The sequence below is a fragment of the Vigna unguiculata genome, chromosome 3, assembly GCF_037176805.1.
Source record: "Vigna unguiculata cultivar grain cowpea cultivar isolate G323 ecotype 2 chromosome 3, ASM3717680v1, whole genome shotgun sequence".
NCBI classification, from domain to species: domain Eukaryota; kingdom Viridiplantae; phylum Streptophyta; class Magnoliopsida; order Fabales; family Fabaceae; genus Vigna; species Vigna unguiculata.
In genome coordinates, this window is record NC_140794.1 from 48,405,048 (window position 1) to 48,415,433 (window position 10,386).

General features: G+C 31.4%; 1 protein-coding gene across 1 annotated transcript; it reads left to right on the forward strand.

Moving 5' to 3' along the window:
• Nucleotides 1-1,067: 1,067 nt before the first annotated feature.
• LOC114175647 (zinc finger protein GAI-ASSOCIATED FACTOR 1-like) lies at nucleotides 1,068-4,086 on the forward strand. Its single transcript, XM_028060417.2, has 4 exons — nucleotides 1,068-1,288; nucleotides 1,372-1,768; nucleotides 1,862-2,070; nucleotides 2,646-4,086. The coding sequence occupies exons 1-4, from the start codon at nucleotides 1,174-1,176 to the stop codon at nucleotides 3,443-3,445; spliced, it is 1,521 nt and encodes a 506-aa protein (XP_027916218.1). The 5' UTR covers nucleotides 1,068-1,173; the 3' UTR covers nucleotides 3,446-4,086.
• The last annotated feature ends 6,300 nt before the right edge of the window (nucleotides 4,087-10,386 follow it).

Sequence of the window (10,386 nt, forward strand, 5' to 3'; positions counted from 1 at the left end):
CACAATTTTATCATTTTTTTATAAAACATTTTTTGCTTATAATCATAACAAGGCATTTAAATAAAAAATAAAAATAAAATAACGAAAATTTTCTTTCCGTGAATCTCCTTTTTCACTTCCTTCAACTCTAATGATTTTCTCACAATATAAATACGTTAAATAAAATTTTAGAACTTGATTCGAATTATTAAACGATGATTAAATTGCATAATATAATAGATCCAAATTATTGATCAATTCATTCCTTTTTTAATCTAAATCATTAATTTCTTTTCATGAATATATATCTAACAGTGAAAAGAGATAACTCAACGTGCACCACATATTCTCCTTCACCTTACTCATACGGAATATCATAAAAGAAATCCAATAATAAGAAGCAAAGGAAACGTGGCAAATCCAGAGCGGCGCATAACACAGAAAGCCACCGTGGCTTCTTTGACTTTCTAATCCTATGAGAAATTGTTTTGTTTTGTTTTGGTTACCATATTCATTGTTTCGTCAATGCTCTGTCTCACTGTCATGTCTGTTGATACAGAATACGGATTCGAACTAATCAAAGACACCAAACCAAAAACACTTCTCCTTCACTCTCTCAAAAGTGTGCGTGCCTTCTTCTAAGTTCTAACCATTTACCCCACAAGTGGAGGAGTGCACTATAAGAGCTTGAACACAAAAACTTTTTTTTTCTCTCTCTCCCTCTCTCTGCACCTTTCTTCCTTAACCCTTTTCATTACTCCTAACTAATCAATTTACATTGCTCCGTAATACTAACGAATTAACTTCAGGAGAAGCAAATAAAAAAGAAATGCAAGTGTGAAAACTGAAGTGTTTCCTTAAACTACTAGCGTGTGAACTTGTGAAGAAGAAGAAGACTTGGTTTAAGGATTCTCGTAGTTTGTTCCGTTTTAAGGTTAATTTTGGTGGCATTATTGAAGGTGGTAGGTAGGTGGTGAGGGTAAATGAGAGAAACGAGGTTAAATATATATTATATATATATATATATATATATATATATATATATATATATATATATATATATATATATAAAACTGTGGAGGTTGACCGGTGGATATTAGAGTAGTAAGTAAGTAAGTAGTAGAATAGAAACCCTAAAGAGAAACAAAACCAAAACTTTATCCATCACAGAAGTGTGAATAGAGTTAGGTTCCTATGACGGTTGATTTGGACAACGTTTCCACAGCGTCAGGGGAAGCAAGCATGTCTTCCTCTGCCAATCAAACAAAACCTGCTCCCAAGAGAAAACGAAACCTCCCTGGCATGCCAGGTACTGACCTCAATCAAATCAAACGACCAGATCAAACAAAGCAACACTATTTAATATAATTATTATTTTGTTTGTTTTGTCAGATCCTGAGGCAGAGGTGATTGCTCTGTCGCCGAAGACGCTGTTGGCGACGAACCGGTTCGTGTGCGAGATATGCAACAAAGGGTTTCAGAGAGACCAGAATCTGCAGCTTCATCGGAGAGGTCACAACTTGCCGTGGAAGCTGAGGCAGAGGTCCACCAAGGAGGTAAGGAAGAGAGTGTACGTGTGTCCCGAACCCGCGTGCGTGCACCACGACCCTTCTAGAGCACTGGGGGACTTGACGGGGATTAAGAAGCACTTCTGCAGGAAGCACGGTGAGAAGAAGTGGAAATGCGACAAATGCTCCAAGAAATACGCCGTTCAGTCGGATTGGAAAGCGCACTCCAAAGTATGCGGCAATAGAGAGTATAAGTGCGATTGCGGAACCGTTTTCTCCAGGTTCTTTTTTTACTCTCTCTCTCTCTCCCTCTGTTTCTCTCTCGATTTTGGATTCTCTTTGTTAAGGCTCTGTTTGGTTGTTGCGATTTGAAGGAGGGATAGCTTCATTACGCATAGAGCGTTTTGCGATGCGTTGGCGAAGGAGAGTACGAGATCTCACACTGTTGTTACCAAGGCTAATGAGGAGAATGATTCAACAGTTTTAACCGACTCCCCGCCGCCGGAGGTGGCGGCGGCTGCAGCCACCACACCTTCGCAGTCAAACAGTGTCATATCTTCTGGTGTGCAGACGCAGAACCCAGGTAGATTGCAGGATTAATACCTTACTAGTGAAAAACATGCGTTTTTTTTGGTTTTGTCGCCTGTGATGTGGTCAAATTAAAACTAGTCAACAAAATCAAAGTTATGTTTTTGTTTTTGATAGCGAATGTGCTCGGAGGTTAGTAGTGTTTTTGTCTGGTATTGTGTTTTGGTGTGACCTATGTGCGATGAAAAGGATGGAAGAGGGAAGTTGTCTGAGACTCCATGGGCCAATTAAGTAATGGAAATAAAGAACTTAAAAAGGTGTTTATTGGGACTGCGATCTGAATTGGTCAATTGACATCAAGGGATGTTCAAAGATACAAAGCTAAAAAGAGGAAAAGATTTGCTTGTTTTTTGGGTGGAGATAAAGGAGGGCGGAGGGTGTTTCAAGAGAGGAAAAACTATTGTTTTGTTCTTTTCTTCTGAGCTCTTAATCTAACTTAAAAAGAAAGGCATCACCTTTCCGACTCTGCGTTTTCTCTTATTTAATTAATAACAACAGTTCATTATAATAATGCTGCTGTTGTTATTGTTGGTTCTCTTTTTCTTTACTTTTTTTCTTCTGGCGTTTCAGAGTTACCGGAATGTAATCCCCCAGAAGTCATTGAGGAGCAACAAGCTACTACTGCTATAAGTGGGAGCTGTGGCAGCAACAACAACAGTACCAATTGCTCAGCAAGCAATGGCGGTGCTACTAATAATAGTAATAGTAGTAGTGTGTTTGCAAGTTTGTTTGCTTCTTCAACATCATCTGGGACTCTACAATCTCAAACACCAGCATTCAGTAACTTAGTTAGAGCCATGGGTCCTCCAGATCACCATGCAGATATCACAGTTCCCTCTTCATCTGAGGCCGTATCTCTTTGCCTCTCCACCAGTAATGCCTCACCAATATTCGCAGCAGGAGGGCAAGAGCACCGGCAGTATGCGTCGTCGCCTCCACAACCGGCCATGTCAGCCACTGCATTGCTGCAGAAAGCTGCTCAAATGGGTGCTGCAGCCACAAACGCCTCTCTGCTTCGCGGGTTTGGCATTGTGTCATCTTCATCTTCAGCTTCAACTCCATCAGGGCAGCAAAATGGCCTGCAATGGGGTCAGCCTCAGTTAGAATCTGAGAGTGTTTCGGTTCCTGCAGGGCTTGGACTTAGTCTTCCGTGTGATGGTGATTCTGGACTCAAGGAATTGATGACGGGAACACCCTCCATGTTTGGTCCTAAACACACAACTCTTGATTTTCTGGGATTGGGGATGGCTGCTGGTGGAGGCTTATCTGCACTCATCACATCTATTGGTGGTGGTTTGGATGTTGCTGCAGCAACAACCTTCGGTAATGGGGAATTTTCTGGCAAAGATATTGGAAGGAGGAGCTCTTGACATTTTGGTTGCAATAACTGCATTTATCTGGGCAAAAAGTTATGTATGACTGTAGAATTAAACGTGGTCTTTGTGTAGAATGTTTGGTTGCAGCAATGATTAGGAGTATTGGTAGCAGTATGATAGAGCATGCACATATGGAGCTATGCAAGAAATTATGCGCAAATGGGGAAATTTTTGGACTGTATTTACTGTCTTTGAAAACGGAAAGGTGGCAAATTCCAATCAGTGGCACAAGTTGCAATATTCTTGCTCTGTTCGGGAGGACGGGTAGTTGTGAATTAAGGATGTTTACAAAGTGCTTGAGATTTGATATGGATGTCGTAGGTTTGGGCGACAGTGACACGTTTGAAGTTATCATCTTGGTTTCGACTTCTTGGACCTCCACAGTTTTGATCAAATTTGAATGCTTTGATCCGTAGCTGTTGGCATAAATCAGGAAACTTTCATTAGTATAGTTTTCTTCTACTTTCGATTTACTGTAACGAGGTTGCTTTTTATCCATTCCCCATTGTTTTGTACTTAATGGTTGATAGGATGTTAGTAAGTAATTAATGTTTTGATGTAAATGTCATAAATTATTGTAGCATTCCTTTGTATAGTTAAAGGTTATTATAATTAAGTACTCTTCTTCTATTAAATTTGGAATTTAATTTTGGTAATTAATTTTTTGTTAAGTATATTATATACTATTAAAGTGCAACTTTAGATATAATAGGAGAAAATATTAATTAATTGCCAAGTACCATTAAGTATTACTTCTAGAAAGGATTTATATTATGGGAGATTCTTATGGAATTAATAAAATACTTTATCAATATAAACCCTTTAACAAACCCAAGAATCTCAAAGGCATTAAAACAAAGTCAGATAAATTTAATATTTCAATAATATTTCAAAGTGATGTTTTCTATGAATTTTCTGAATTAAAATTCAATATATAAAATATAAAATATATAACAATTAACAATTTGAATTCCTTTATTTACTAATTTTTACACAATTATAATTATTTCTATCTTTATAAATACAATCAACTTTATTGACTGTATGATGAGTAAGAAAGTACTTCCAGTAAATATATCTTAGATAAAAGTCATAAATGTTAATTATAACATTTTTTATAGGAAAAATTATAGTTTGACGTGCTTTACATTGATATAACAGAAATTATTTTTTAATTTAATCATTATTTTAAATTATATTTTTATTATGAAAAATTGCATCTTAGTGATGACATTGTTAAATAAAATTGGTTAATTTAATCTTTAAAAAAAAACTAAACTTTCCATATTTTGTAGTCATCCATTTATATTAATTGTGTACACTTTTCTTGTAATTTAAAGTTTTTATGATTTTAAAATTTTACATAAATAAAAAAAACAAAAACACTAATATAATAAACGTATTCCTTGTTTATTACTCGTTGAACTAAGTATTAGATTGTTTATATATTTGATTATAATAAATACTTTTTAATAAAAAAATCACTAGCCTTTTAACTATTATTTCAAAGACATTAATTATTTTTTTGTTTTAATGAAAAATATTATAGTTAATTTAATAGGATATTTTGGTTATTTAGACATTCTATAACAGTTAACAAATTAATGCAAATCCCTTCAGTTTCAAAAGTGGAATATTTTCAACATTGGTCATAATCAATGATCAATAACTAATATAGGAAGTGAATTGTGTAAAATGTGTTATTTTGTGTATCAGTTATATCTATAATTAAGATATAATCTGGTGGGTTTTTTTTTTTTTTTTAAATTATCATGTTCTTAAAGTTCCTTAGGAGAGAAAGAATTATGTTATGCTAGAAACTTGATGCAAACTTAACTCAGATATAGAAGAATGGTAACAGTAATTAAAATTCCAAATATGTAAGAAAAATAAATGAAAATATTTAAATCTTAAAATCTAAATACATAAAAAAACACTAGGATTTTTAGAGTATATAGAACTACGAATAAGAGTGCATAAACGATATTCAAATATATGTAAAACAAAAAGTGTAAGATTGGCATAAAGGTGAGTATGGAAAGAGGTAAACTAAGGAGAAAATAACTTACAGGGAAAAATGATATAAATAATTCATGGCATAAAATTACAAAGAAAAAATGATGAAGAAAATACAAGTTGATAGTTTAATATAAAAAAAAAATTTACATTTAATGTTTTTATAACCTATGTAAAGAGTATATACTACTTTCCAAATACAGAAACAAGTATTTATAAATTGATATTATACTAGCTACTTGTTTTGGTTTGGGTCGGACTAGTATCCAAAACTTTATGATAGTTTGTTTTGTGACGTTTTTTTATGTTTATTTGGTCTTTAAAGTCTCTCGTTTGTCCAAAGTCATCCGGATGGTATCTGCAAAAAGTATTTTGACGTTAAAGTCAATAGGTGACTGATCGAAAGAATATTAAGTGATGTAATGCATATATTTCAACAACTATACCTTATACCTTTCTATATAGGTGGTGTTGTGGGCTTTTACATTTTTGTTAGCCTAATCACAACCCAATCGTACCTTAATTAGCATTAGTTGGTTGATTTGTAGTTAATATGATATTTATTCTTCAACTGATAGGTTAAGGATGATCAGCCAAATAATCGGTCAGGATGATCAGCCCAAAGGATGATCAACAGAGAATGATCGACAAATGATAATCGATCCATACCGTACTACTTAAATTTAGTTTTTAATATTATTAAGTTGGACCACTTAACACATAATTCAATGTTATTCATCTTCTAAATTATGTTAAACTTATTAAAGTCATAAATAATAATCTCAAATAACTTATAAGTTAGTGTCTTTCACTTGAGTGCAAGAGTTTTATCCGAACTTGTTCCCTAATAAAGTGCAACACATGCTTTCGAAAAAAATGCCATAAAACCAGTGTGTTTCATTCACATCAATTTTAATATAATTTTTTATGTTCTATGAGGATAATAACATAAGAATATTACACTTATTAATTTTATGTAATTTTTAATTTAAAATAGGAATTTATTTTCAATATCACAAGTGATTGTCGAAATTTTTAGTTTGATGAAAAAAAAATCCTCATGGTAATAAACATCACATTCCTTATATCTATAGTCGTGGGAGACCTAGCGAATTGAAGATAATTGTTTGAAAAAAATTCAATTAGACAGATGAAAAAGATTAATTATTTTTGAGTTACGAATTATTTATATAAAAAGTTTAACTTTTTGTTATTTAAAATTTTAAAATTTAATATTTATAGACCATACTTTTTTTATATATCACTTAATTTTTATATTTTTATTTAGTGCGAGATTTTCAATTTCTAAATAGAACTGCAATAAGTCAACAACGCTGGAATCATTACCGGTCCACAGTATAGTTGTCACGTTCCCGCCGTCTCATATAATATCAAAATGCTTTACGTTCCTAACCTAACCTTATTTTGTTTTATGTGGCCACAAAATATTAAATAACAAAAGAAACGGAAATTTTTTTTTTCACTCGGAAAAAAACTAGAAAAACAATATTATTTTTCTTTTGTTTAGTAAAAAAGAATTCAAAATATAAGTCATTCTCGTGATGTTAAAAGGTAAAATTATCATTTAATTTAATTTGAAATAGAAGGAAGTTTAAAGTTGTCTAATCAATTTAACTTTGAACGAATTTTAATTAAAAAACAAGAATTTTAATAGTTGAACAAAAAGAAAATTGAGCTTCACCAAAGTGGGTTTTTTGTGCATGAATAGACTTACTTAATTAAATAAAATAAAATGCATAGATAAATTAAAAATACAGTTAAGGCTTGTCATTTCAAAACTTTTGAAAAGAGAGAAGATTATGTGCCTTCATAACATTTATTTTCTCAACTACTAAAACAATGCAATTATCTTATTTTATCTCTACACATAAATTTCCTCATCATCACGGTACGATTATACGCATAACTTTTTTAAGTTTCATTTTGAAATATTTTTTATATTTTTTCTCTTTTTATTTATACATCACAATATATGTATCACTATATATTTAAACCAGTACTTTTTTGCGTGTAATGCATGGATATTTTTCAAACTTATTAATAAATATTGTTTGATATAACAAATAGAACTAATTAAGTGATTGTGAAATATATATCATCACGTGCATCACCAATTTATTGGATTTACATTAATTTAATTAAGAAAAATAAAATGAGGTATTTTTTATGGGCTTCCGATCCATTATGCAATTTAAATATGTAACACTTGCATCAAGTTTAATAAGAGAGAAAAATAGAGTGAAACAGAGAGAAAGAAGTTGTTAGTGTTTCTAGTGAGAAGTCATGAGAAAGAGTGAAGAAGAACTTTGGAGAAAAGGTTTTATACATCTTCTCATATATTGGGATTCACTCTATTGTTCATTTAAAGTACCCATTGAGATTTGTTATCCACCTTTGTTGGTGAAAAAAATAGTGCTTTGTTGATCATTGGAATCTCCAAGAGAACTTGTGGTACCCATTAATTTTTATTAGTGGAAGTTTTTACTTTTACTGGACAAGGTCCCGTGGGTTTTTCTTCCATATTGAGGTTTTCACATGTTAAAAGTTTTGGTGTTTGTTGGTTCATCCCTTCTCTATTCTAAGCATTTTATTATTTTGCATATTATTTATTTAGGAAAGATTTGATGTGGATTTTGCTTCCGCGCTCAGTTATCTGTTATTTTGTTGAGATCTTCCCAACAACGAGTATCAGAGCTTCTGTTAGGGGCTTTGATTTGTGCTTTGAAGATAAGAGATAATGATGGTACAAGAACCATGATTAAACTGGATTCTACAAATTATTCAATATGGAAATCTCGCATGAAAGATTTGTTATTTTGCATAGACCTACACGATCCGATTGAGGAAAAGGGTGTTAAACCAATAGATAAATTTGATGGAGAATGGAAGAAGATAAATAGGAAGACTATTGGTATAATCAGACAATGATAGATTAATATATTTATCATTATGTGTCAGGTGAGACTCTTACTTACAATTTATGGAAGAGATTGAATGAGCTGTTTGAGTCTAAAAACTCATTGAACAAGGCATTCCTTATTAGGAAGATAGTAAACTTGAAATACAATGATGGTTCCTTAGTGGCAGACAGTTGGAAGACTTTGGTGGTATCTCTGAGTAATTATGCTCCTAATGGAAAACTTTTGACAAGGTCAAAGATAGCCTCTTAAATGAAGAAATTAGAAGGAAGGGTAGCAATATTGTTAGGATAGACTTTTTTTAAACAATGACTCTGATACCATGTTAGAAGTGGTCTTTAAGCCTAACTCAACCTCCACAAAATCGACTTGTAAGGTGAGGTTCGCACCTCACTTATATACTATGAAATTGCCTTATCTTTAGTCGATGTGGGACTTCCAAATTTTTTTTTTGAAAATTTCTCTCAACAAACAACATCTTGCCCAACGAGTCAATCACACACATCACTCTTGATTTTTGTTCACTTAACCACCTTTTTACTTGGCCAACGAATTAACCCTCTAGTATCGCTATTGGCTAGCTCGTCCAACTAGTGGTAGTTTGCCGGCAAGTGAAAGTATTGAGGCTCTCTAAAATAGAAAATATGCATTTTTTCTCAACGAGTCACATCGCTTAGTAAGTCCATATAATTTTGTATAACTAATTCCGATAAGTTGTATTCCTTACCATTTTGTGTAAGCATTCCACTAAATTTTTATATGAAAATACACACATCATAATTCTATCAATGCCTACGACAAATCTAGTGAGGTCACACAACCGATCAGAGTCACCGTTAATGTAAAAAGATAAATCATAGTACATATTAAAATCAATACAATTATATTTATAAAAACATTATTTTAAATCATATTTCAACACATTGAACCATCTATCTCATAATCCCACAATCATATAACAATAATGTTTAAATCTAAATTAGCTTCACTGTAAAAAATAACCATGACTCAAAGTTGCTCTTAAAGTTCTAAAACTCACACGATACTCTAACTATTTACACAAAAATCAAATCAAATAGAAGAGTTGAGCGTATCATCGTGGTCACAACCAAACCAATATTAACTTTGAACTAATTTGAGATGTATTATAATAGTTAATCCAACAATATTTTCATATTAATCAAATATTGATACCGAAAAAAAAAACAAAGAAAAGATACGTAAATTTTAAATAAAAAATTTCAAAATTTTACCTTTTCTAGATAGATTTGAAATAATTTAATATTAATCTATTTATTCTTGTAAAATTTTAAAATTTTATTTGTTTTTTTAAATTTTTTTATTCAAACAATATATTTTATTATAAAGTATTTCAATTTTTGCATCGAAATAAATTATCTTCTTTAAATTTTCTATCCAACATACTATAAAGATTATGTAATCTTTAGAGTTGTCGATGTAATTGTAATTTACTTCAAATAACATTTTAAATGTTCTTTTATTTAACTTTTCTAAAAAAAATTTGCTGATAAAAAAAAAGCTTTTCTAAAATTAATTTTCAGTTTGATACATCAGTCGGTTCCTTACAATTTCAGAATTTTTACACTAAACTAAAAAAAAAAAACACTAAACCGAATTTTTGATATTCTATACTTTTATAATTGATTTTCTAGATTAAGTAAAATTCTCACTAACTATTATGTTAACTGTTATAAATTAATTAAGAGACTAAAATATGAACCAAAGACTTAGCTGAAACAATAAAAAATTATCAAATAAATCAAGACCAATAACTTATTAAACCTTAATTCTATCGTACTGTATTAATTTTTATTTGCTGTGTTATGGAGCTGTGTTAGCGGGACTTAGAGTTTTAATGTAATAAATAAATAAATAAATGAAAATAAAATATTCAAATTTGAATTGAAAAAGAAAAGATAGAGAAATAGAGATCTAATAATAAAGAGGCCAAGCATTGGA